The 27,366-nt window shown below is 43.5% G+C and overlaps 1 protein-coding gene across 7 annotated transcripts in view; it reads left to right on the forward strand.

Annotated features, from left to right (window-relative positions):
- Nucleotides 1-27,366, forward strand: part of NRXN3 (neurexin 3) — a 1,496,329-nt gene that overhangs the window by 1,285,529 nt on the left and 183,434 nt on the right. For all 7 annotated transcript variants that reach the window (XM_036267618.1, XM_036267616.1, XM_036267617.1 and 4 more), the window contains one exon: nucleotides 21,181-21,352. In XM_036267618.1, the coding sequence (XP_036123511.1) occupies nucleotides 21,181-21,352 (172 nt within the window). The remainder of the gene's footprint in view (nucleotides 1-21,180; nucleotides 21,353-27,366) is intronic.

Here is a 27,366-nt window from a genome sequence, read left to right on the forward strand (position 1 = left end):
CTTATATCCTATAGGCCAGGGGTCACAAAGTCAAATGCCCATAAAGGTCCAGCAGGGAATAAATATTTAGATCAGAAGCATTTTTATTTTACGATCAGAAATATTCATCCTTTCACTAGAAGTCTTTGCCAGCAGAACAAAATCCTTTTGTGAGTCCATTTCACCTCCCATTTCATGATTCCTCTAATAAATAAGTTGATGGCCTGTGACTTGTGTGAATGCATATCTTTCTCCATTTCGGGAATGAGGACCATATCGGTACATCTCCTGCCATAGATTTATAAGGGACATAAAGGTCCCAGTGTAGTCCCAACTCAATTTAAAATTCCCCTCTACAGTGTCTCTAACAAATGATGTACAGATTTTTTTTTACATTTATCATATGAGGGTGATCTCACTGCATCACAGTACAGTTGCTACTGTTCCTCTTTTCTTTCTGTTTCAGAGGAAAATTGGCCTGTACCCTGTCCACAATTAAATCTACCTGTGTCCTTGGCCTCCTGCCCTTTGGCTCTTCTGGGATTTCATGCCATCTGTTACCTCATTCCTATTTTATCCATTATATTTCCCCTCTTCTACCTCTTCTCCATCTGCTCACACATGCTCAAATGTACTTAAAATATTGTGTGTGTTTGTGTGTGTGTGTGTGTGTCATTTTGCTCAATGGCTTCCCAATACTGACTTGAAGAGAGTTTATATTCCTTGATGCAGCATTCAGAACCATGCTGTGATATGGCCTCAACCTACCTTTTAATTCAGCAAAACCCATTTCTCTATAGTATATATGCTATGTTCTGGTGAAACACATCCACTGATCAGACTTCATGTTTCTCTTAATCTTTGCTTTTGGCCATACTCGTCCCATTGTTTCGAATGCAATTTCGCCAGTCTTATTTTCACTCCTTGTATTTGTTGAAATTCCGGGTGTCCTTCACAGCCTGGTCTATGAGCCACCTCTTTCATGAAGCCTTCTCTGCTCTCCCTAGCCGAATAAAGATTTCCATTGAAATCCGGTTGAATTTTGTCTGTTAGTGCCTTTACCACTTTGTCTATTTAAACAGCTTCTTTGTTCATATGTAATCTCCTCTACTCAATTGTAAAGCTGCTGTAAACCTACACTGCTTCCTATTCATCTTTCTATATTTAGGATCCAGCACAATTCTTTGCAGGTAGTGTGTACTCCATACATGCTTATTGGTTGATGGAATGATTAATTCTGAGATGCATTAACAATGATCAATCTAAGTGTTTTCCACAATCACACTCAACTCCCTATATTTTGGGACAGCCCCTCTTGAGATTTATAAAAAGCAAAATGTATCTCTATAAAACAAAAACAAAGAAAACCTTTTTTAAAAAAATCTGTGTTATTAGGTTTCTTTTATAAATATTACATATGTGTTATTCCTTTCTTATCTCCATAAAGATAATCTTTGGCAGAATTTTTGTTGTTATTTAGATAAAGAAAGAGAGGCTAAAACATTTAAATAATTACTTATTTCAGAGCTGGAGAGCTAGGTCTGGACTTGGAAGACTCCTGGGAGAACAGGGCTTTTGGATACATGTGATGGGGAGAGCAGAGGGTTGGATAAAGAGACACCTGGGTCTCTTCTGGTTCTGCTTTTTGACTCACGTGTGACTTGCAGGAGTTCATCTTTGGCTTTTCTATGTGTAAAACTGAAATTCATAGACAACTGTGCAATCCATGTGTTACCTTATTTACCTCCCTCCAAGAGATCAATGAGGTGATTTCTAAGGAGCACTTTGATTTTCTCTGATAAAAGAAAGAGATAAGTATGAAGTGAAGCATTTCCTGCTTCTATTGAAGGTTTTAAGGAGGGTGAAAACAGCCTTTTAAAAATTATCAAAGTAAAAGCTACAGGAATAAAGAGCCACGGACATTTAAAATCAAATCAACAATTAAGGTAGGGCACCTACCGATCTGATGCATGTATCGTGTGTTACATTTTACTGGGCACTTTTCCATATTTTATCTCAATCGCTTTTTATAACTACTCTTTGTAGTCCATGGGCTATGCATTTTTATTGCCATTTTTTTTTTTTAAGATAAGAAAGCTAATACTCAGAGAGGACTAGTACTTATCTGTTACTTGATTCCTATGAAACAGTCTAGGGTTAAACTCAGGTTCCCTGGATTCCAAACCCAAGTTCAGTGATCTTGTATCTCTTTGGTGTTGTTGACACGATAGCATTCGAACTGAACCATCCACGTTCTGTCCATGTTCAGCGTTACATTTAAACCTTCCATTTTAAAGCCTTCTCATATCACTCTAAGTAGATTCTACAAGACCTGTTGGAGTTGCCAAAATTCCCAGATCGTCTAATCAGGTAGTTGCCCAGAAGCCTGAGAAGGGTTTCCTGTACTCTCTTGTTTCTTATAATAGGCCCTTGAAATTCATTCCAGTTTCCATTCTTCTTGATAGTTGTCCCCCTCCATCCCATCCTTGGGACTGGGCATCAGTACAAGGCGTATTCGAGAGGAAGATGGTTCTGTTCATTTTGAAATCACTGCCCAGCACAGTGTCTTGTTCACAGTAGGTGCTCAATACATACTTGCTGAATGGATGGATAGACTAATCAATGATTCTGGATGGGGCAGAAGTTCGGAAAGTTTGGTAAGAATCCTGGGAACGAATTGTTGGCTCCTGATAATGGAGGAGCTGAGTGAGATGCCAGGCTGAAGAGTTTGAAATTTGCCCAGATGGCAACAGTAGAGTTACTGGCACCAAGAAATAGTTTTGCTGGGTTTTCTACTTCTAGGGCAGATTCCACTTTTTTTTTTCTTTTTTTGAGGGGGGCTTTTTAACTCCACTGGGACCACCTCCCACCAGGACCACATCCCTGGAGACTGTGATATGTAAGCCAGGCAGAAAACCCCAAGTGAATCAAGGAAGCCTGTTGAAAGCACTGATTTCTCTGATGTCTCAGTTTGTTAACTAAATTGCAGGTTGTATTGCTTGGCCAGAGGCATCTGACAGGCAGTTCTGCCTGAACAAGTAACGTCTCCAAAATGACACGTATGCTTCAGTTTCATTACAGGCAGTGGCTATCATTACTGCCCAGGCCATCACGGTAAATACGGTGATTATATGCATCCCACGGAATTTGAGCTGACAGCATTGTTGGACTGTGCTAGGGAATCCAGGCTGGTGCCCTGATAGAAATGACAGAAAAGCAGAGCTCTGGGCCCCTCAAGAGGGAGACAGAAGTTCATGATGTAAAGAGAGTTCCATGGGCCTGAGGAAAATTATACCAATTAGGATTGTAATTTCTTGGCTTGTAAGTGATATTTAACATTCTTCCCTCTGATATCTTTTCTGGCACCCCAGTGTCCAAAACTCCAAGACATCTGGATCCAACAGCTGCATATTGTTTAGATTTCAGCTGTCAGCAAAAACAGTGGCTGTTGTTAACTGGTTAATAAGAGGCAGCTTCCACATGACCATAAAGTGAACGTTTTGAAATTCCCCAGAGTATACCAAACTCCAAGTAACGAGTCTTCGTTAGCTGTCTGAGGTTTGGCTCTCTGGCTCCTCTTAGGAGTCCCTCTGTGGGTAGGGTTGCCTGGAGGGAGTGCATCCGGGCATGTTGTATGTTAGAAAAGGGATGTTCCCTCGTCTATATTATACTATGAAGCCATTGCTGTTCCTGGAAAGGAGCTGGGGTGACACACCTTAGGCCTTCTCTCCAATCTCTTTTCTAGTTGGTGAGATTGGATGAAGGGTTTGCACATGTCTGGTGAGACCATTTCCCTCTCTTCTTCTTATTCAGAGGGTTCTTTTTCCTGTCTTGGGAATACCCAGGCTTGTTTAATCTTTGCAGGGGGCAAGAGGGAAAGGGAACGAGACTAGAAATGTGAATAGGCAGCCTGATGTGTGGCCAGGTCCACGTCCCATCCCAGACCCATTTCCCGGTTGAGCCTGTGTCTGTGTCTCAGTTGGCCTGGAATTCTGAACACAGAGGGCAATGATTTATTGCCCACTTACACCTCAACACTGCGGCCGTGACTCTGTTTTTCTAGCTGTTATGTTGCCATGAACTTTTTTGATTTATTTGGCAAGAGTGCTCTATAACTAAAATAATTTTTTTCAATATCATGGTCTGCTCAAAATTAAGTGGTAGTTCTAGAGCAGTGGCCCACATTAAGTTTTTCTTGATGGTTATAGCCATCCAGATATATGAACTCACAGAACCAAAAGTATGTTTGCATAGAATGCACAAGTCCCTTTCTGTACTGAATGTTCTGCTCTTAGGCAAATTTCAATAACGCATTTTATTATCATCATGTCTGCCGGCATTTATTAATCTCATTGTTTGTTGGCTAAATAAATGTACATTCCTGTTGGTGTGGTTCCAAGTCAAGGTGAAGGTAGCTACTGAACCCAAGTTCAAAAGAAGACTATTTTCTTTAAATCGGACCTTTGGACCTGTGGAGGAGGCGGCCTGACTGTGATGGATTTTGGTGTCGAGATTCAGTGTGTGGACAGTCAAGTTGCCTGAGTCAAGTCGCCTCTCTGCAGCAGCAGTGGGGTCGTTACAATGTGCGTGCATAACCCAACCCTTCAAAGGGCAGGGGATCCAAAGTTCCCTGAGCATCTTCTGTTATGTGCTAGGTGACTGCATGATTTGTCTTATCCTCATAACAAGTTTTTGTGGTAGGTCATGTTTCCCCAACAATGCAGGATAATAAAACTGAGGCTGAGAGAGTTTAAACTATTTTAGTTTAAAACATGTAGTAAGAGGAGGAGTTGAGACCCAAAGCCAGACCTGTCTTACTCAAAAGCCTATGGTTGTTATGGTACATTAGGGGGTTAAAAAGCAAAAGAGACTGCGAGGGGTGGGCTGATAATACAAGTGATTAAAGTGGAATCGAGTAAAACAAAATCGTTTTTTTTCCTTATTTTTCTTGAATCCTGTGGCCCTCTTGATCTGTGTTTTATTGAGGTTTAGAAAAGTTGCTAGCCAGGTGGTTATAAAAGCATTTCTATTTCCTCTTTACCCTACTATAAAAATGAGCAGGGGAACCTGACCAGAGTGGCCCAGTAGTTGAGCATTGACACAGGCACCAAGAGGTCACCAGTTTGATTCCCGGTCAGGGCACGTGCCCAGGTTGTGGGCCCAATCCCCAGTAGGGGGCATGCAGGAGGTAGTCAATCGATATTCTCTCTCATCAATGTTTCTCTCTCTCACTCACTCTCCCTTCATCTCTCTCTAAAATCAATCAAATATATATATATGTGTGTGTGTATATATATATATATATTTATTTTATTTTTTTTACAAATCAGAGTAAACTTGATAACTGACAGCCAACACTGAGCCTTTGCCTCAGACACACAAAGGGGGATGACGGAGCGTGGTGAATTAGAACTTGTGCTTTTCTCCCCAATCCACTCTAACCTGTGTCTTTTCCAAACATATCTCAGTGTTGATAAGTCTTAACATTTTCGAAAGAATTTAGAAATCTAACTATTCGTGAGAGCCCTTCTGATTTTTAAATGTTGAAAACAAATCCACCTTCAAAAGCACTGTATGTTTCCCCCTTTAAAACATAAAGTGATATGCATCCGAGGGCCTGATCTAGCTGGTGGTTTCTGAGTGTGTGATCTCTGCATTACACAAGGCAGCTGAAAAGTTCTACTGGAGAAAAATGATCAGCAGACAGAAACCAAACCCCAAACAGTTCTCACTGCCCTTCCAAGAAGCGTGCCTCGGATTCGGCACCTCTGTGCACTGTGCACGCTGGGTGATGCGAGGCTCTGCCCTTTGCCAGAGGCAGAAGAGAGAGTGTGTGCCTCAGACACCTGGGTGGTGGGTGCCTGAGCCCTTGTTACCGGCGTTCCCCAGACAGGGCTGGTCGTCGGGGGAGCAGAGGTGGCTCAGCTCGCCAGCTGTCCTTGGACCATTTAATCAGAAATGCATCCAGCTGTCTGACACACAGTGCATCTCTGCTTGTAGCTAAGTCACTCCGGTGCTTGTCTCCAGGCATTTATTGTCCTGTAGAAAGTGCCTTGCAGTCGTACAAAGTACAGTCACGAGGAATACAGCATGGGGCAACAGTAGGTGTACAGTTGTTGGTATGGGAAATAACACAGTAATCAATCAATAATAATACAAGAATAAACTGTGCTACACATTCTCACAACTGTGAACCGCCCTTACCCTGTACATTTATGTTTGAAAGTCCAGGAACTGTTTTGTTTTGTTTGTTTTTTGTATTCTTTCAGTGAGGCTTGGTGGACAGGTTTAGTTACACTCATCTAATCCCTTGTCTGTATCCCTATTACTACTTTTCCTGTCCTTTAAGTGTTTCCTTTCTTCTGACCTTAATCAGTGCCTCCAATGACTCGCAGGAATCACCGGGCATGGACATGACGAGTTGGTCGCGGTCCGGTAACTGCTCACTGCTGAGGCACGGAGTCCTAGCCTTGCTTCGCCGGCGTCTGCCCTGGTGGCCGCTGCACCTCTGGGCCAGGACCAGGTGCCCATGCGGCACACGCCCTTGCTTCTGAACAGCTGCTCTCTTCTGCTGGGAGAGAGGCCCGCAGCAGAAAGCACGGGGTTCGCAGCAGGGCACACTGGGGAAATAAGGCATTTTATATCTATTTATTGTGAGTCTGTCGTTTTCTAAACCCCATGCATGGAATTGTGCCATCAGCAAGGAAACATTTGCCATGGCATTTGGGGATAGTACTTTGGGCAAGAAAGAAAATATTCTCTACAATTTAGCCTGTTTATGAACCTTAAAATGCTTTTTTTTTGGTTTGCATATATTGAGCCCCGAGAGTCTACCTTAACATTCAAAGGTTTTTGTCCTGGCAAAATCAGTGATGTTTAAGAAAGCAGACTCGCTGGATGGCATTCTTAAAAACAAACAAACAAACAAACAAAAAGTTATACCAATTATTTCTTTTTCTCCTTTGCAGACTATATTTCATTTGTTTTCAACTTTCCGAACTTCCCCCATTCCTCCTTACCTCCTGATCTTCATCTGCCTAAACAAGTCTTCTCTAACTGCACTTTTTTCCCACCGTGAGCCCTCCCCAGTACGGCGTGTTCCGTCCAGAAGGGCACAGAATGAATTCTCTTGCTCCAGTCACCTGGACAGTTGTCAAGGGCTGACTGTGTGGGGATATTATGTATCTTAACCTTGGGAACGGTGTGTTCATCTCTGTTTGTCTTTTACCTCCATGTATTTTACAATGGAGTTTTTCAGTACCTCCTATATTTCAAATAGCTGTCACAAATATTTCTTTGTTTATCTTCATCATCACCCAGCAAGCTCAGTGAGACCCCTTGTCTTACGCTGAGCACACCATGCCGAGAGCACTGTGACGCGTCTCCAGACCCGCGTGCAGTGAACCCTGAGATCTGTGTCCCCGTCCCTGACCCCAGCGCTGTTGCTCTTTCCACAGTACCACTCTTGAGTGCTGAAAGATGCTGGAGGTATTGTTCTAGCTTCTGACGGGCCCAGCAAAGTGCCTCGTACAGAGTGTATGGTCAGTAGACACTTACCGCAAAACTCATATGATGTGACTCTGACTTATGCCACATTGATTTGGAGAAATAAAGGCATCGTTTTAAGAATAGAACTATGTGTAAAGACCCTCAGTTTGGCAAGCCTAGTACATTTTGAAAATGGATGGAGGTTGTACTACAGGCTACTCAGTGATAGAACAAAAAGACGTGGAAGAGCCTGCCCAGTATGGTTCAGTGGATTGAGCGTCGCCCCGTGGACCGAGAGGTCCTGGTTTGATTCCCGGTCAGGGCATTAGCCCGGGTTGCAGGCTCAATCCTCACTAGGGAGTGTGCAGGAGGCAGCTGATCGATGTGTCTCTCTCACATTGATATTTCTATCTCTCTCTCTCTAAAAAATCATAAAAACAGCCCTGGCTGGTTTGGCTCAGCGGTTGGAGCGTTGGCCTGTGGACTGGAGAGTCCCAGGTTCAGTTCTCACTAGGAGCACATACCTCCCCCCAAAATATCAATAACAATATATATTTTTTAAAAAAAAGATGTTGGAGAGGGTTTGGCTTCCCAAAGCACGGAGCTTGAACATCACACCTACCAGCAATGACTGCACGAGGCGTATAGGAGAAGACAAGGAGATGAAAATGAGTTTTCCTGAAAGTCTGGCATCTTGGATACTTCAAGGTTAAATTGGTGTTTAAAGGGAATCGAATGGTTCAAGGAACTGGTAATGGGATGGAGAAGGATCCACCACCAGGTTCAGTTTGAATCTAGGCCAAATACAGAAGCAGGTGGATGGAGGACCTTGGCAATATGCCCTGAACCTGTCACCTCCAGGCCTGCAGAACATGTTCTTCGGCCAGAGGCTTGTTGCATATCCTGAAGACCATTCAGAAGATCATGGGAAATAAATAATGGCCATGATCCCCCGACAGATGGTCGTCATCCGCATTTTCAAAAGCACTCCTTCAAAGCAAAATCATGGCAGAAATTGGAAAGGAGAAAACAAACCATGGATGGAGATGTTGCCTTCGCACTAAAGTGTGGCTTGCTGAGAAATGCCATTGTGTCAGGAGCTCAGCTGAACATTGATTGAACCACCTTTTTGGAGAAAGACAGAAACTAAAAATTCATTTTCTGCTCTCATAGTGCTTGTGGTCTGATTGGGGAAGGGAATCATTCCATTAAAAATATTAAAATGAACCAAGCCAAACAACTGATTTTAATGTTAAATAGATGTTGGAGAGGTCGAGGGATAAATGGAGTGTAGATCTAACTACTTCAAGATGTTCCGGGAGGACATGCCTGTAGAGCTGTCTTCAGCTCTGTACACCTGTGCACATTGGCTGGCAAAGCTGGACTCTTCAGCAAAAGGAAGTCTCTTTATGAAACAGGAAAGGGGACCTCATTCAGCTTTGGGCTGAACCAGGCCTAGGAGATCCGTCCTCTTTGGTCATTCCCGGATCAGTGATTCCCGAATGACCAATTGCATTCCCTGGAGCTCATGTTGACTGTACGTTGTCCTGATGTTCTATTCACTCTGGAATCTATAGCTTGTTCTGAGTCAGGTCTGTGATTGAGTCACATTCCTGAGAGGCTTTCTGTGCAAATGACCCCTCAGGGTTTCTATTGACTGCCCAGGGACTGTCCAAGGGCTGGATTAGAACTTGACCGCAGATGCCCTTTGATACACACAGAGGGGCCTAGATTCTCCTAAGCCATCATCACTTTACTGAAAAAAGAAAGGAGAGGGTCATAGAAACTAGCATTAGGGTTTGTTAAGTTTTAAGGTCTCATTCACATACGGGCTCACACACACACACACACACACACACACACACACGCAGCTCTCTAACATTGTGTTTTAGACTTTTGAATAAAGTCTCTAGTATCTTTATATCAATAATAAAACTGTAGTGCACAAAGAAAGGAGAGAGAAAGGAATGTTGGTGCCCTTTAAATGCTACAATGTGAACAATTCTCCTGTTGTGCATGTATTTGTGATAAACTCCGTGGATAATCTGTGTCTCCGAAGCCGAGGCTGGCTCACAGTGCGTGCCATGCGGCAGAGGGGTGAGGGCTTCCTAGTTTCTCAGGGGTATTTCCCCCATTTGGCTGAAACTTATTTTACCATTTGGTACGGATACTAGATTCAACTAAAATAAGATGTGTCCTCTAATCTTTCTATCAAAAGGGCATTCAGCTTTGAAGTCATTTTCAGCGCCGGTATGCTAGATGACTTTCAAAGGCATGAATCAGCTCCCTGTGACATGGTTCCAAGTCTCCCATTTGGGTTACTTTGACTAAACTCACCCGGGGCCCAGGGAAAGCATTCCTCTTTCCATACCTCTGCTCGGGTAGCCAGATGACTCTCCACACCATGGCTTTGATGCCTCCTGGAGGCCAGCAGGCCTGCCTTCTCCTCCTCGTGTGCTGCAGTGGTTTAAATTTAACTTTTTGTTCTCCTCCATTACTTTTGTTATGGTGGTGGCGGGGGTGGGGGTCAGAATCAACCTTTTGAATTGGAAGTGCTGATGGGATCCAAGAGAGAATGCTGCAGTAGTGATAGTAGACAAAGAGGAGGGCCATAAAGTATCAGGTGGAGACAATGCCTCGCTGCAACAGTATCTCCAGGGCACACACAGCAGCGCCCCTGCATGCAGACAGCCACCGCTGATGTATGAGAGTCTGCTGGCCCTTTTGTTTACGATAACTAGGAAAGGAAATATGAGCTCCGATTTCAGTGTGTTCGTCCTGAGATGATGACACAGTAGGATCTCCTTGCTGGTAAACCAAGAGAGCTCAGTTAATCACCATTTATCACTCAAGGGACTCAAGTGTCTTGCAGATGCACTGGGGCCCTGGAGACGGAGACATGTATTGGGTGGCAACGCTCTGCTCTTCTGTCATTCCATCGGGTGGAGTCACCACAGCCCTGGCATCGGAGTGGTGTGTTCTGGCTTTTACAATCCCAAGCCTGTAACGTGTACATGATTCACTCCACAGGGCTAAACACATTTTCAGAGAGAAATGTCATATCATTATAATTTTAATAACTTGACAACTTCGCTCCATCTCCCCCATTACCAGACTGTTCCTCGCTACCATCGGCTTTTGCCAGAAGCCTCTAATTTATTTCTCTGTATCCACAGCTGCTCACCTTCCAACAGTGTTATGTTGAATTGATTTTAGTATCGAAACCATCCTTAATGGAATCTGAGATAGATTAGCGCATGCCTAAATTGGGTGAATTTTTCTGTATTTTGTCATAGCTTTCTATATTAGGTAATAGTTGATTGTGCAGGTATGGGCTGCCTTCTCATTTGACCTTCTCACTCATATTTGAGTTATTCTGAATGCTTAAATCTTAACTATTGGCCAGAAAACTGAGGGGGAAAAAGTCATGGCTAGCCTTAAATTATGCAAGGTTCATTAACAGGGATTAGCAAAATTTTTCTCCGAGGGGCCAGAGAGTAAATATTTTAGGCTTGTAGGACACATGATTTCTGTTGCAACTACTCAACTTTGCTGTTATAAAGCAAAAGCAGCCAAAGACAGTACATAAATGACTGAGCACAGCTGTGTCCCAATAAAACTTTATTTACAATAACAGGCAACAGCCAGATTTGGCTCACAGTTTAGTGATCCCTGCCTCAGGCCAATCTGCCTCCTACAATTTTTGCATACCCATTCTGCAAAGGCATCATTAAAAAAAATATATATATAATCTACATCAGATTTTCTGATAATCCCAAGCATTGAAGTACTGAATCTCTCAATTTTGAAATGTATATGATAAATCTTTTTTTTTTTTTTTGCTAGAAGATGGAGCAGAAGCATAGAGGTTAGCCCAGGAATTCAGCTATGGAAGAGGCTGAGAATGTTTTACTTCTTAAACCAGTAATTCTTAATTCTTCATTGCTATTTATTATTTATATAGGTTTGTTATTTACCTTGAAGCCATAATGTTAACTCAGTCTGTCACTTGAAAAATGGGTCCATAGTAAAGCACTTTGGAGAATTGCCAAATGTTTCCTTGCAACTGCAGAAGAGGTTTTGAAGTTACTGGCTGTTTACTGGTCTGTCTTCCATAGGGGACCTGTGTGCGTCGATGGGCTGGACTATCTAGTTCTGAGAGCGAGAGTTTCTCCTTTGCAACCCATTCAGAACTGATCAAACAACTTTGTGGAAACTGATTAGTCTGTAGTGAAGGATCAAGGGATAAATTGGAGTTGGGACTATCAGCTCATGTTCTTGTGCCGGGGGAGACGTACGGCGGGACTGGCTTTCTCAAGGGCTAGCAGCACTTACTTAAAAGAGAAGGGGGTTACCAGGACCAGATAGGAAAAAGCTCTAGAGGACACGTATCTTAGACCTACTGTTATCAGAGAAATGCATAGATGGTCACAGATGGTCTTTCTTCATTGCTAGTGGGAGTGGGGTTCTTGGGGTACCACTGGAATAAGCATTTTCAGAGGCCCCCACAGGAGGATGAGATGTGGTAGAAAGCTGAATTTGCATGGAATTACATCTCTGGATTTACAAAGCCCCATTTTCTTTAATCCAGTCCTGGAAAGAATGCAGCTGGGGATTCAATAGAGTTAGAAGCAAAGTCAGAGTCCAGAGTTTCTGTTCCACAGAGGAGCTGGGTCCGGTGTAGCATTAGGCTGGTTGCAGCCCATCAGTCCATTGTGTGGGGTCCACACGGCTGTGAGCCACGTGGGCGAATGCAGGAGCATGAGAGCCCGCAGCCAGGAGTGCTGGAGGCAAGAGCTCAAAAGCAAGAGAGTAAACTCCTTTGTTCAGGAGCTTAAGGATCTCAAATCTTCACACATTTGAGGGGCCATGCCTATTCTGGCCCTGACCTGTTCCCAGGTGTAACTGACAGGCAAGCGCCTTCCCAGCATCATCCAGACCTTACTGGGCATGTGTCTATACTGCAGCTTCCTGGCAAAGCTGCATAAATGACTATAATATTTGGCCTTCCCTTGGCTCCATTCCAGTTATTCACAACTATTTCATTACAATAATATCACTACCACTTTCTGGCTGTGTGAGCTCATGTTTCCAGTTTACATCTATGAAATGGGCTCTTGCGCCCAACGTACAGTAGGAGGAGTGTCTAGAGATGATCCATACATGCTCACTGCTCACCCTGTTCTTTGAGGGCTAGCACGATTTTAGGCGAAATGTATAAAAATGTGCATTGTATACAAACAGTTATGCACTGGGGTACATGTGTATTGTGTGTGTGTGTTGAGTGTGTATGCATTGTGTGCATGCATACATGCATTATAGAAGGAGTACTGTGGGGAATAAGTAAAAACACAGGTAGAGCCCTGGCCGGTTTTGCTCAGCGGTTAGAGCATCGGCTCATGGACCAGAGAAGCCTGGGTTTGGTTCCCGCTAAGGGCATGTACCTGGGTTGCTGTTTGTCCCCAGCCCCTGTTGCGGTTGTGTGGGTGGCGACCGTGCTACGTGTCTCTCTCATGTCGATGTTTCTTGCTCTCTTCCTCCCTCTCTCTTGCCCACTCTATCTCAAGATAAATGCAAAAAATGTCCTCGGTGGAGGATAAAAAAATAATGAAAATAAAAATCCTCTGTGCTCCACCCTCCCGTTCCCCAGCCTCTGGAAACCTTTTAAAACAAAAAATAAAAATAATAAAATAAATAAAATAAAATAAAATAAAATAAAATAAAATAAAATAAAACAAAACACAGGTAGATGTTTGTAGAACTGTGTTTATCATCCATCACATGCTTTCTGGACATTTGCTGAGTGACTGAAATGTGCTCCCTAGTGCAGAGTTTCTCAACAGTGGCACTGTGGATGTCATGGGCTAGATATTTGTGTGTGTGTGTGTTTGTATTTTGTTTGCATATTAAGCAGCATTTCTGTCCTGGCATGTACCCACTAGATGCCAATAGCATCCTACCCCAGTTGTGACAACCCAAAATGTCTCCAGCCATAGCCAAATGTCCTTGAGGACAAAATCACCTCTCGCTGAAACTACTGCCCTAGTGGAACCAAGACACTGATGGAAGGAACCGGTTCCAAGACTGTAGCCAGCAGCTGGAGGGCTTGTAGGAATACAGACTGCTGGGCCCTGCTCCAGCGTTTCCGATGCAGAGGGTCTGGTGTCCGGTCCAAGAATTTGCATTCTAACACCTTCCCAGGTGATGCTGCGGCTGGTGGTCCCAGGACCACACCTGATAAGCATGTAGGTAAAATGTAAGAGGTTCTAGAAAAACTCTAGATGATTTAAGATATGCTTCCAAATGTTGAGGATTAGCGTGCTATTACCGTGAGCACAGGACTCAAGGTCTCTTCATTGAGGCATTCGGGTGGTTTTCTCACAGCTGTGGCAGAGATTTGGGGGGAAAGCAAAGCATTCATGGGAGATGTTCGGTCTGCACTGGGTTTCAGTCAGCACTGCCCTGCCAGCTGTCACCTGAATCCTGCCAGGAGACTGCTCCGGATCTTAGCCAGCACTCGGGCTCCTATGAAATGAACTTGAATGTTTGCTCTGTAGTCAAACTTCACTATCAAACAAGGCGGTGTGACATGGGGGTCTGGGAAGAGAAGCAAATTCTCAGAGTAGATTTGAAGGACAGGGTGACTCCGGATGCCAGTCTGTGACCGTGACTATTCGAGCTGTGGCTCGGACTTGCCTCTGATTTACTTGCCCCAATGGTCTTTTCCTTCCATGATTTCCCCCTTCAGGTCAGAGTTCCTGTTGTCCTAAGCTGTCATCCCTACTTTCTCTCACTCTACTTCTCTCTCTCTCTCTCTCTCTCTCTCTCTCTCTTTTTTTTTTCCTTGCTTGTAGTTAGAGATGAAGCTGTCTTGAGCTATTTATCAGTCTTATCTCTCTTGGCCCTCTGTTAGTATTTCAGACCATGGATCTAATCCACTTTAATTGATTGACCTCGCACAAACAGACATCAGCAAAGCAGGAGGTGAAGCACAGCTGCAACCAGGGGGAGAGATGGATGCAATTTTGCTGGGTAGGTGCAGAGGTCATTGAGACCTGTGCAAATTTAGGAAAACAGAATTCCTTTCCAAGCCATTTAACATGAGTTTTCTAGGGACAATTTATATAGCTTCTGGAGCTAATGGTCTTCAATGGGAGATAGTTATTCCAAATAGAGAAGTAATCTGTAGACCATTTGCAGAAGCCTCTGATTCGTCCATCATCTGTCTTACAGTTATCCTGCCCACATATTTCCTGTTATCACTAAATTCACCATCAACATCATTGTTATCAGTTCTGTTTAGAGCACTTCAGAATTAGCCAAGATTTTATTCATTTCTCTCATGTACCGTTTAACACCGGTACTATTGTTGTTGTCTTTGTGCTGGTGAGATTCAGGTAGAGGAGGGACCTGCCCAAGATCACCTGGACAACAAGGGGCAGAGCTTTGACTGGGCTCAGGTCTTCTGGCTCTTCATCTTAACAGCTTCTTGAACCCAGAGCAAACCTTTTCTCCTCCCCTGCCCTTCCTGTCGCAGCCATACCTCAGCTCTCCAAGAGCCATTGTCATGGGTTGATAGTTGAAGTCCAAACCCTCTCCACATCCCACAGCTGCAGTCTTATGGGTCTGAGTGATACCTGATGGGCTTGTCCTCTGTCCCAGACTTCTTGAGGAAGAGGCCTAACCTCTCACATCTCTTGAATCCTTTAATAGTGCATGGCCTTGCACACTCAGAGTGCATACTCAGTGCTTCTTGACTAATGATGGTCCTGGGTCTAGAACAACAGGACCATACCATTGAAAGAACAGACTGATGGTTTTCACTGAAAGACAATTGACAGTCACAGAAAGAGCCCACATAGTGATCCAATGCAGTGTTTTATCCTAGAGAACATCAATGAAATTCTCCCTCCGCCAAAAGTATCTGATGAATCAAGTGCATACTACATCATCTTTTTCATTTTATTTTACTGAATGCATACGTAGAGCACAATGAGACTATATGTTGTGCCTAAGATTTATAGCAAAACAATAATCTGAATATAGATGATCAATTCTCTACTTTATCCTATAGTGTTCAAATGTTGTTTAGCCCCCCATAATATAAAATTTAGCACATTTTTCTACCACAACCACATATTTTAATTTATTATTCATTGATTCGCTTATCCATTAATTTAACAAACATTTACTGAGCACCTGCTAGAATTCCTATATTTGTGATTACATGCAATTAAGTTAGACAAGTTAGACAGACATAAAGTATATAATATGTAATATATGTACCATCTTATATAAATAACTTCAATTGCAACATGTCATACACGTGACCAAAATACAGCATGGTGGAATGTCCATGGGTTTGAATGTCAGACAGACTTTAATTCTAATCTTAAATATGTCTTCTATTAGTTGGTGAATTCCCAATTCTCTCAGTCTCTATCTTTAACCTATAAAAGGTAAAGGGCAATTGTAAGATTCAAAACTTATTTCATCGAAAGGTATTTGACAGACACCTATTCTGTCTGTCAAGGTGGTCTGGGCAATGCTGCAGCAACACACAGCTTATGCTATGTGGTGGCATAAAGCAAACAAGTTTGGTTTCTCTGTCATGTTCTAGGGCAATTGCTAGTCGGCTCGTTGCCACCCTCATTCAGTGAGCCACACAAAGAAACCACCACCAGGAATTTTCTGGGTTAGAATGGTTGAGGGAAAACAGGAGAACTCTGGCAGATCTCACACCAGCAATTAAGAGCATGGCTCAGGGGTGACACCCAAATGATCGATCAGCACTGGTCTCTTGGCCCTACACATTACAAAGGGACCCAATGAGTCCAGCCGGTATGGCTCAGTGGCTGAGCATTGACCCATGCACCAAGAGGTCACTGGTTTGATTCCAGGTCAGGGCACATGCCCAGGTTGTGGGCCCAATCCCCAGTGGGGGAGGCATGCAAAAGATGGCCAATCGATGTTCTCTCTCATTGATGTTTCTATCTCTCTCCCTCTCACTTCCCCTTTCTATCTCAAATCAATAAATAAGAAAAAACAAACAAACAAACAAACAAAAAAACAAACAGACAAAAAAACAAAGGGACCCAGCAATCCTCTCTTCCTATGAGCCCATAGTGGGGGACTAAACACTGTGGTAAACAGTGCCACTGGGACCGTTACTTTCTAGGACCCAGACTCTGAAATGGGTATGGCAGACCTACCTGGTAGTGTCTGGGCCCAAGAGGGATCACATACATGTCATTCTCCTTGTATCACTGCCCTGCCCTGGACTGATAGGTTCTGTGGGAAGCCTGGAAGTTAGGATACTGAGAACGAATTCCTTTGCACATCTCCCTGGCATACATGTGAGAGTCCCAGTTCTGTCCCGTCTGCTGCAACTTTCTGACCTAGTGGAGGGTGCCTCTGCCTTCCCCAGGCCACACAGGAATGAATGAAGCAATCCTTCAGGGAGATCTGTATTCCTGAGGGTTTTCTTGGCCCTCGTGTATTTTTGCTTCTGAAATGGGACCCCAGGGTTGGTAGCATCTCTCGAGTCACCTCCACAGCACAAACTGTAACATGGCTGATAGAGGGTCAGAAAACTGGAACCTGACTCATCTGAGGACTCAGGTGGGCTCGTGAAGTCATTACTGATGAAGAATGACCTACAGGCTGTTTAAAGATAGCTCTTTGCTACGCTGTTCAGTTTTTTCATCAATGCACTTGAAGAATTTTTTAATAACATCTTCTGATTTACCACTTGTCTTTGTTTTTAATATTGAGGAAAAACAGAGACTGAAGTGACTTGAATAGTGATGGGCGTGGGGCTATTAACAGTTATAGTCACGCTGTTTTGCAGCTACACTTTGCTTGTCTTGGAGGCACTTATAAAAGGCACCACGGAACCTGACGAGAGCAACTACCGAGTCGTGACAGGAAGCCAACCTTACAAGTGTTGTTTTGTAATGTTCTGTTTGCTAAAATACACATTGATTTCCACCACATTTCTTGATGACAGTGTGGCCAAGCGAACAGCTCTCTGGCTCATGGCACTGCTTGAACTTCACGAATGAGGGAGAGAAAAGGGAATGATGACAGGCGTTTACTGAAGTCCCAAGTAGGCACGGCCACCTGCCAGGTGCCTCCCACTTGTACGTTCTTCTGACATCCTCACCAGCTGCAGATGTAGCCTTTCCCTTCGTCCACACATCCCTCTCACAGGAGGGAAATCAAAGGTTAAATAACCTCCCCAAGGTCCAACAGCTTTCAGAGCCAGAAGTTGGAACCATGTGATACGAAAGCCCATGTGAGTTCTGTTGAACCGACAAACTTCTCCAGTGACCTGTGTTCTATGTGGTCAAACGATTGGATGGTTTCTGCTCCTGATCTCATGTATCCCTTATATTTATATAGTATGTTATTTTTTTTCCTTTACTGATTTTTTTTAGAGAGAGAGAGAAAGTGAGAGGGAGAGAGAGACAGACACATTGATGAGAGAACATCGATTGGTCACCTCCTGCATGCCCCCCACTGGGGATCGGTCCCACAACCTGGGCATGTGTCCTGACCGGGAATTGAACCAGCTACCTCTTGGTGCATGGGTCAGTACTCAACAACTGAGCCACACCGACCAGACTAATATGTTATTATTTGTAAAGAGCTCTTGTATTAATCATATTGTTTCAGTCTTACAAAGGCCCTCTGGAGTATGCAAAGCTGGTACCCTACCCCAATAATATATGATTAAGAAATGGGTCAAAAAAGTTAAGCAAAATGCCCACGATCAGTCAGGGCTGACTCGGAAGCCGAGGTTTTTCTCTCTTACATCTTCTCTTTTCTGGACCCAAGGACCGTGAGAGTTTATTTCCATGACAACTGAGCATGATGGATTCAAACCTGGGCAACTATATGGGCATTTGCCACAAGACTTATAATGAACTGAGACAAAGCAGTTAGCCACAGATTATAATGCCACTGTGGTCCCATGACAAATGACAAAGAGGTTGCAGTAATGAAATTTTATGCGAGTCAAGAGACCACATCTGAGGTCTAGCACAGCCACATTTACCGCGGCAGGAAACACAGTGAAACCTCTGGGTAAGGGTCTCCGCTGACGCTGGCCGCGTGCTAGCAGGATTAGGAAGATCTCTCTGAAACAGTGATTACGGTGGCAAATGTGTGGAGCCTCAGATAAGAACCAGATGTTTATTCTGGCAGAGATTAAATCTTTTCTTTCCCTGAATCTATTATGGATCTTGCAGAGAATCTGCCCAAGAATATATCTTGCTGATCAGCCGGCTCACTGAGCCAGAACTCCACCTTGCCACTGCTGTGGCTGCAAAGCTGCAGAAGGCTAGTTTGAAGTTCTCTTCTCTCCCCCTGAAACTGTTCTCCATCCAGGATTAATCAGTGACTCAGAGGTGGGTTGAATCACCAGCAGTTCTTTCCATGCATCCAGGATTTAGACAGTGGTTCCCCATTGAAGAGCAGCGGCGTGATGAGCAGCCCACATTTGTGGAGTGGGCAGAGAGAATGGGTGTCTGCAGTCACAGCTTCTGAACTCCCTCGGTCCTTCCATTCTGCTAAACAGATCCTGACTCAGGTTACTATAGCTGTGCTTATTTAGGAAGGAGGGTGACTAGGTACCAACACACACACACACACACACACACACACACGCGCGCGCCCTTAGACATGAATGCCAATTGTTTAAGTAAGAAAAAGTGAAAATGTCATATTGCCATTTCTGAATTCCTAGCGAATTAAGGAGTAAGACTAAAATGGAACATAATATTATTAATGATAGGCGTGAAAGGTGCAAAAAAACTATCATTAGGTACAGTTAGCCACACGTCGTGTTTTAATGTGAGGCACTTTGTTGAGTGCTGAAGATGCAGAGGTGGAAATCAGATGGAACCAAGCTGAAAACATTGTGCCCCTGGAAACAGGGATTTACGAACTCATGAGTGCATGTGGTCACTGTAGGGAGGCCCCGGAGTCGCTTTTCCTGGAGAACAGAAAGTGGGAGTCGCAGGCATTGTTTCACACATGTGCTACGCTGCAGGGCACAGAGGAAGCAATGATGTCCAGCCTGTATCTCAGCATCCCCGCACACTGCAAGGAGCCTAGAGTCCTCCTTTCTCAGATCAAGACTCCTGGGTGTTTGTCCATCCTTTTGTTGAGCACAAGGTGTGTTCATATACTAAAGGAAAATTGGCAAGTGGAGGAAAGCCTGTCTTTTGAAAAAATACGTGAAGCGTACCAAACTCTATGGAGACCAGTGCCTAAAATCTCACTAGAAGTCGTAATTTGTTAACTTTAAGTACAGTAACTGCTGTACATTGTGTTTATGTATTGAATGAATGAATGAACCAAATTACTAAATCTGAGGTTCAGTAAAATCTTTCTTCTTAGTTCATGTGGATTCTAGACTTCTTTTCCCATAACCGTCTCTTTCTTCTCTTCCTCCTCCCCTCCTTCTCCTCCCAAACCCCCTCACCTTCCTCCTCCTCCTCCTTGTCCTTCTTTTTCTTCTACTTCTTGAATTAGGAAACAGAGGATAACAGACTGTGTGAACAAATATTGTGACTCAGTCTTGTAGAACGTCAGAATTACAACTAAATTGTATTATCCATCAATGTCCAACCTATTGCTTAGCCAATAAGTCAGACTATGCCTTAGTCCGTTTTTCCTGGCGTGCTGGGATGCCCTTCCAAGAGGCTGAGAGACCGATTATGTGTGATCAGTAAGGTTACCTTCATTTTATGTCTCATTGTCATGCTAATTCCAACTCTTAGTTATAACCAGCTATTAGAGGAGAAGAGTAAGAGTTTTCATAGCAGTATTACTTATGCCTCCACGTTTCACTTCCTAGGTGGTGCTCTCCACCCGCACCTTCACCACCACCAGCAGCCCCTCCACTGTCACAGCCTTAGTCTCCTGGAATTCCTCGTGTTTTCCCTCACAGAAGTCCTTTTGGACCACAGAGATCTCTTCTGCTGTGCAACATAAAGCTAGCACACTGACTATTACATCCCTTTATGGATTAACCTGAGGGGTAGGGCTACGAGTGTGGGAAGGCTGACAGCCATCTGACTCTGAAAACCCCAGCTCAGTTTCACTGGCCTCTACAATGGATACATTCCTGTGTCTGAGACCTATAGAAAGGGATCATCAGAAGTTGGTCCATAATTCCAGCTTTCTGCCATTGACTTCTAATAATTCAGTACCCTTGCCCTTGGTCTTGATCACCCCAACTGTGCAAGGAGGCTTAACTTCACTCTTCAATCCTAAACCTGAATTGTGAGGTACTCTAGGGCTCAGTGTCTCATTAGCCTCTCCTGGAAAACAGGCCTGGCTCACCGTTCAGAGGAGAGCTTTGCTTGTTCCTGCACAGTGGTTGGGCAGTTCTGGGGCACCAGCTTTGAAGCAGAAGGCCCCACCCACCCCTCTGGCCACTCTCTCAGTCTCATCCAATATCCAGCTCTGTTGAGGACCATTAAATGATGTCATCTGTGCAGTGCTGCCTGTGAAAGCAATTTGGGTAGCTTGATCCCATTGGTTTTTATGTTTAGGATGAAAGCTCACGGAGAAATTATTAACTTCATGCTGACGCCTCCCTCTGGGTACCTACACATGTATTGTGAGTCGATGGATCAACTATAAAGGGAGAAAACCTTGTGGTCAGTGCCAAACTATGCCTTTTATGTTTCTTCATTACAGGAACAGGGGAAAATCGGAGTTGTCTTCAATATCGGCACAGTTGACATCTCCATCAAAGAAGAGAGAACCCCAGTAAATGACGGTAAATACCACGTGGTCCGCTTCACCAGGAACGGCGGCAACGCCACACTGCAGGTGGACAACTGGCCAGTGAATGAGCATTACCCCACAGGTACATGTTCTGCTCTCAGTGGTGTACTCTGCTTTTGCTCTCCCTTTCTTACTTCCACGTGGTACTTTTCTCATGACCACCTCTAAGTCATAAAACACTGAATAGTGAGTGCACATTCTGTGTTTGTGTGTGTGAGAAGATATACATAGTTTCCTCAGGGCTTAGTCCAGCGTAGGGAGCTTCTGGAGACTCACTAACTCTGCACTGAACACATTTTGCCAACCCGACCAATACTGCCTGACTGGCTCATACCAAAGACAATTATTGTAGGGTTTCCAGGGTGCTGCAAATGGTGAACTGTGCCTCGGGGAACGGGGCCATCTTTATCTCGAGCTCTCGTTGGTCACCACAAAACAATCAACTTGAGATCAAGACTTTATGGTACCATTTAGTGAGGTGTGGTGGAAGGTGCACATGGCCAGAGATTGTAGAAAGACTGTGAAAGGAAGTCTATGAACTGGAATGGATGAGCAATAAGTCAGGGTAACAGAAACGCTAAGGATAGGATTTCATGCATTTGGTTGACTTCGCCAATTTTTTCTTCACTGACACTAAGCCTGCCTTGATATTCAGAGATGGGTCCTAGTAGGCGTTTTAATAGCAAGCATTCTGGTGTGGGAGGGAGAGGGATTAATCATCTGTTTAAATTTTATAATCAAGGAGCATTTGCCAACAAACTCCCAGAGCCAGATGGCCGAATCAAGGGCAATGGGAGGGAAGGTTGCCTTCTTTAAAAGAGATCATTTAAATAATCCCTTGGTTTTCCCTCCCATCTCTCACATATCCCAGGAAAAGAGCCCTGAATCCTGATCATAATGTTTCAGGAATGGAAGGGAAAATGCTTTGGCGAAGGGCCTTTGCTCCACAATTGTTTCATTGCCTGGAGAATGCGAGAGAATGGCTCAGAATACTGAACTTTTCATGAATGTGGGCATGATGCTGACTCTCTGTCAATCTCCTACACTCCCAAATCCCCATAATTTCCTCACTTTTATCCTCTCACTTCCTGTATAGTGAGGGATGCACAGAGGCGAGAAAGCCAGAAGCACATTTTCGGAAATATAAGAGCTGTTTAGCTAATAATCATTGTGGCCCAAGAATTTTGAATAACTTGAAGCCTGGGATTATGTTTTCATGCCTACCTCAGCATTAATTTTCTTTAAAAGCCAATCAGAAGTAACTGTGCTACTGGGTTTCCCCCGTAACAGCCAGTCTTCCTGAGTCTGGTTGAAGAATGATGGGAGTATCCGCAAACAGTATGCACAACTCCCCAGTTATTAAAGTAGAAAGCCCCACCCACCCCTCTAGCTTCTCTCTGTCTCATACAATATCCAGCTCAGCCTTTGCTGGGAGTCTCTTGTCATACACTTAGTGCTTCTTAAATTAAGTCACGAAAAATGACCTTATGCATTTGTCTCTGAGACTTTGAAGAGAGCCAGAGGTGTTAACAGCTACTGTGAATTTTTATCATCATCTAAATTCACTAGACACCAACAGACCTGATTTTTAAATGCTTCTTGCTTGAACTCTGGGGGGTGTAGGTTATGGGGATATCAAAATAGCTTGAGGTTTTAAAAGCTGTTTATTTGCTCATAGGAAAAATTGGTCTCTCTCCATGCATGTTATCATTGGCCCTGCTGGAGCTGCTGTAGGGTTTGCTATGTTTTTATTAGGAATTTCAAAGATTTCTAAATTGATATTAACCACTTGCCCTGAGCCAATCTAGAGTTGGCTGCCAGCAATGAAAGGGCTCTTTAATGGCCATCTTAAAGCCACAGATACGTAAGGAAACCAGTGACTTTTGCTTTGTGCCTACCTCTTTGTATTTTTAGTTCCAAATTAGGATTGCTTCCTATATTTTCCAAACAGAGGGAAACCTTTCTTTAGTGGCATTGGTCCCACTGAAAACTATTATTACTAGTAACTGTTATTTGGTAATAATACGTGTTATTATTGTAGGACGTGATATAGTGTAGCCGTTATAAGTATGGGCTTTGGACGCAACTGGCTGGAGTTGAGATGTTGGTGCCATTAGCTGTGAGTCTAATACAGGCTGGATGAAGACCTTGAAATGCCCTAGGCCCTGAAATATCTAGTGCCTCTCTCCACAGGGAGTTTATAATACAATAACACTAAACCATAAGTATAAGGATATCTAACAGTTCTGTTTTTTTCTACTCTAATGATCACTATAATTCTTTAGAAATATATCAGATTCTTTCTCCACGCATCCTAATATTTTATTGTTTTCTTGGTTCCCTAAGTAGATGCCTATTCTTCCTATTTGGTGATCTAGTTCCAAATCTTGGGAAGTTATTTAACCTCCGGAGTATTTATTTCCTAGTCTGTAAAATGTTAGTAATGATAGCACTTACTTTCCCAGGTTAATGTGAAGACTAAGTGAGTACAGATAGATTAATGGGAACAGATATAAATGCTCAACATAATTCTGGGTCAATCAAGTTAATACACAATAAATGTTACCTATGAAGATTACCAAACATTTGGGTAGCACTTTTTTTACTATTGCATATTCACTCATATAGATTACTTCACTTTGACTATTAAACTGGGTAGGGTGGATTTTCTCTTTCCACATTTCAAATTTAAAGAGACCCAGGCAGATGCTGTGTCTTTTCTAAGGTCAGATAGTGAATGAGGGACAAAAACTAAAATCAGGTTCTTCTGTTCTCAGCTGGGCACGACCCCCTCTATTGCCCCACAGTAAATTGGGGGACGTTTTGAAAAGTGCATAGATAGAAGTGATCATCATTCCTAAGTTTCTTTCTTTTTTAAGTGTCATATTACATGTGTGAGTATAAATAACCATATGTAGATGGTTATTGGGAGATGTGGATCTGAAAACCCTCCTTTAAAAAGAAAAGTTAGTTTAGTTGTGCTAAAAGGCTCGTTTGTAACGAGTCCAAGCTGTGCTGACAAGGTCGATGCACTTCCATGAAGCGATTGGAAGAGACAAGGTCCATGTGCTTCCATGAAGCGGTTGGAAGAGGACTGGGTATGTGGAGGGGCTCTCTCCTTACTCTGTTGCCTGGATGGGAAAGTATAACATTCTAGTTCCACACTCCACTCTTCCAACACTTCCTAGGAGTAGCTCACTTAGAGCTTTGGATGCCTTCCTTTCTCTCCTGCCTGCTTTCCCGGGAGACTGAAAAGATCCATTTAACACAATTTAAAGCACCATTAGAGCAATCTGGCAATGTTTATTAACCTCTATTAAACCATAAGAGCAAAACACCCCCTGTATCTGGCCATCAAAGAACAAAGCCACCTTAACACAGTTTCTACAGAAGTGATGCATTCTTGTTTTCCCAAGCTATTCTATTTCATTGATAGTAATACATACAAAAACCATCAAGAGGAGTTCAGCTGTGCTATTTCTCTACTGCTAAAGTTTAAACAGTGAAGAAATATGAAGTGACTCCTATAGGATATTCACCCAAGGTATCTCATTCTGAAGACAAGCTCTCAGGGCATCCTTGCTACTCAACAGGTCCCTGTGTATCAGGGTGACTGGACCACCTCCAGAATCTTCTCATGAGCGTTTATGGGATTTTAGTGCTCTACTGAAACATCCCACTGCGAAATATTTAGAAACCAGCTGGGCACAGGGCATGTAGCATACATGCTCTTTGTGAATCAGGAAGGATCCAAAGCGAAAACAGTTCTACAGCCATTGGAACCTTACATCACTCAGTTCTGGGAACTAGAACTGCAAAAGTACCTTCTTTGTTTGAATCTGAAAATCAAAAGACTGAGGAACAAGAGAGGGAAATAAAAGAAGAATCAGCCCAAAGCTAGCACCCAGACACTGACGGGATGTTCTTTATAAAGCTTCTGATTAGTGTCTTAACACAATGCAGTGGTGAGGAACAAGGAGGGGAGACGAGAGGCGAGTTGAACATGAGAAATTAATTTTAGCCCTAGCTCTAGGCCCCCTGGGAGGCTTGGCTGTCTGGGATGGTTACAGGATTTCTCTCTGCGATGAGGGGGTGGCTGGCTGTGTCATCAGGTGTGTGAGAACCCTGAGCACCGTGCAGTGAGGGCTTTTCAAGGTAGAGCCGGGGTTCCTGGAGAGTGAAGACCGATACGCAGCTCTGATGTGTAGGGTTTCCCATCTCGATGGCAGGTGTTCAGGAGAGCAGGGCCTCCGCTGTTGTTTTCCCTTCTGCATGTTGCAATCCGAGTCAACTGAAGTGATCTTGACTGGAATTCCCTTCCTGAGTCCATAAACTACCAACTGGTGACCTAAGCTAACATCCTACTTGATCACCCAACTCAGAACAAGAAAAGGATATAGAAATAGTTCCCCTTCTAGGGCCCTACATGAGAACACTCCATTTTTATATCTGGGTGTGTCGGATTTCACAAAGCCTTGTCTTTACAGGGATTGCGAGTCAACACATTGGAGTATGCTTCCTGATGTTCCAAGGGTCTTCATGAGCATGGTTACGTCGGAGCCTCCCTCTGTCCTATGAGGGAACTGGGTTTACTATTGTTGTTACTGCTATGCCCATTTTAAGGTTACATCATTGAGGCTCCGAGAGGTGAAATAAAGTCACAATATCACACTGCTTTAGGGGTACAGCCAAAATTCCTGTTCTGATGCTTAGATTGCCCTACATCCAATTTCCGGCACATTTTTCTATTTCTCGGAGTCAGGCTTTGATTGATCCTGACACTAGCTTTTTAGATGTTTGTTTTGACTCTGTCCATCAAAAGTATTCTCAACTAGAAGTTCCTGCCAGACTAGCTTAGTTAGGGTTTCTCGGCTTGGCAGTCCGGGCGTGCTGTGCTGGAAGGTTCTTTGCTGTGGCAGGCTGTCCTGGGCATCGTAGGAAGTTCAGTGGCATCCCTGGCTCTACCAGCTGCAAGCCAGTAGCATCTCTCTAGTACCAAATGTCCTTTGGGGGTCAACATGGTCCCCAGTTGAGAATTATTGAGTTAGAGAAAGTCTCCAAGATAGTTTATTTTAAATGCTTATTGTCCTTTTATAGTTTAGACAGTATACAGGGGAATAAGAGAGATTTCTGTGTCCACAACTCAACCTAGATTATTGAGACTTAAAATTAAAACAAGTCTATGTACTTGATATGACTCTAACATTTCTCAGGTTTGGGTTTTCATTAATTCCTGGCCTGAAGGTTTTCTTTCCTTTTTTTTTCCTGTCTTGGGCTGCAAACATTTGAAGTCTTGCCAGATTTGAAGCCCACATTAAAACAAGCCCCATCTACCTGCTCACTCATCCATTCAGGACTGGGGTTGCTTTCAGTTCAACAGGGGAAACATGGGTAGTGAGTCTTTGCAAAGGGGATAAGAAACACAAATACAACCACGGAGAAAAGCCGTGGTTGCACATGGCTTCCAAGGCTGCAGAGATGTGACGGTGATTGGGGAGAGGCTTACTTAATGACTGTGTTTGAACATTGCCAGGTACACATTTTCAAACCATCTTCTAAATAAGGTATTTCAACATTCTGTCACAAAACGTGCCCATTAATCAGTCAGACCGGTGCATCCCAAACGTTTGCCCTGCTAAATAGTCATTCTTTCCAATTTGTCAGGAATGAATTAGAATTCACAAGTAGGTGAACTTCTGTTTCTGAAGGGCTTCCAACTTGCTGGGGTTGGTCTTTGGCAAAAAAATAAAATAAAATATTTTAAAAATCTTTGAGAGAGACAGAGAGTGTTCATGCATATGTGTTCTTTAACTTGGCTGCAAATGAGATTCTCCTGGTAACTTTAATAAACTGTGGGTGCTCCGGCCCCAGTCCCAGGCTACTTAGTTTAAATGGTCTGAGTCGTGGTCCATGGGTCAGCAGCAGCAGAAGCAGCATTATAGGGGAGCTTCTTAAAAATGCAGAATCTTTGCCCCAACCTAGACACACTGAATCAGAATCTGCATATTAACCAGATACCCAGGTGATGCCTGTGCAAAGTAAAATTTAAGATGCACCAGTCCTGTCATTAATATTTCTAAAAATCTCATGTTGATG

This window comes from Molossus molossus, unplaced genomic scaffold (assembly GCF_014108415.1).
Source record: "Molossus molossus isolate mMolMol1 unplaced genomic scaffold, mMolMol1.p scaffold_m16_p_1, whole genome shotgun sequence".
Lineage (NCBI taxonomy): Eukaryota > Metazoa > Chordata > Mammalia > Chiroptera > Molossidae > Molossus > Molossus molossus.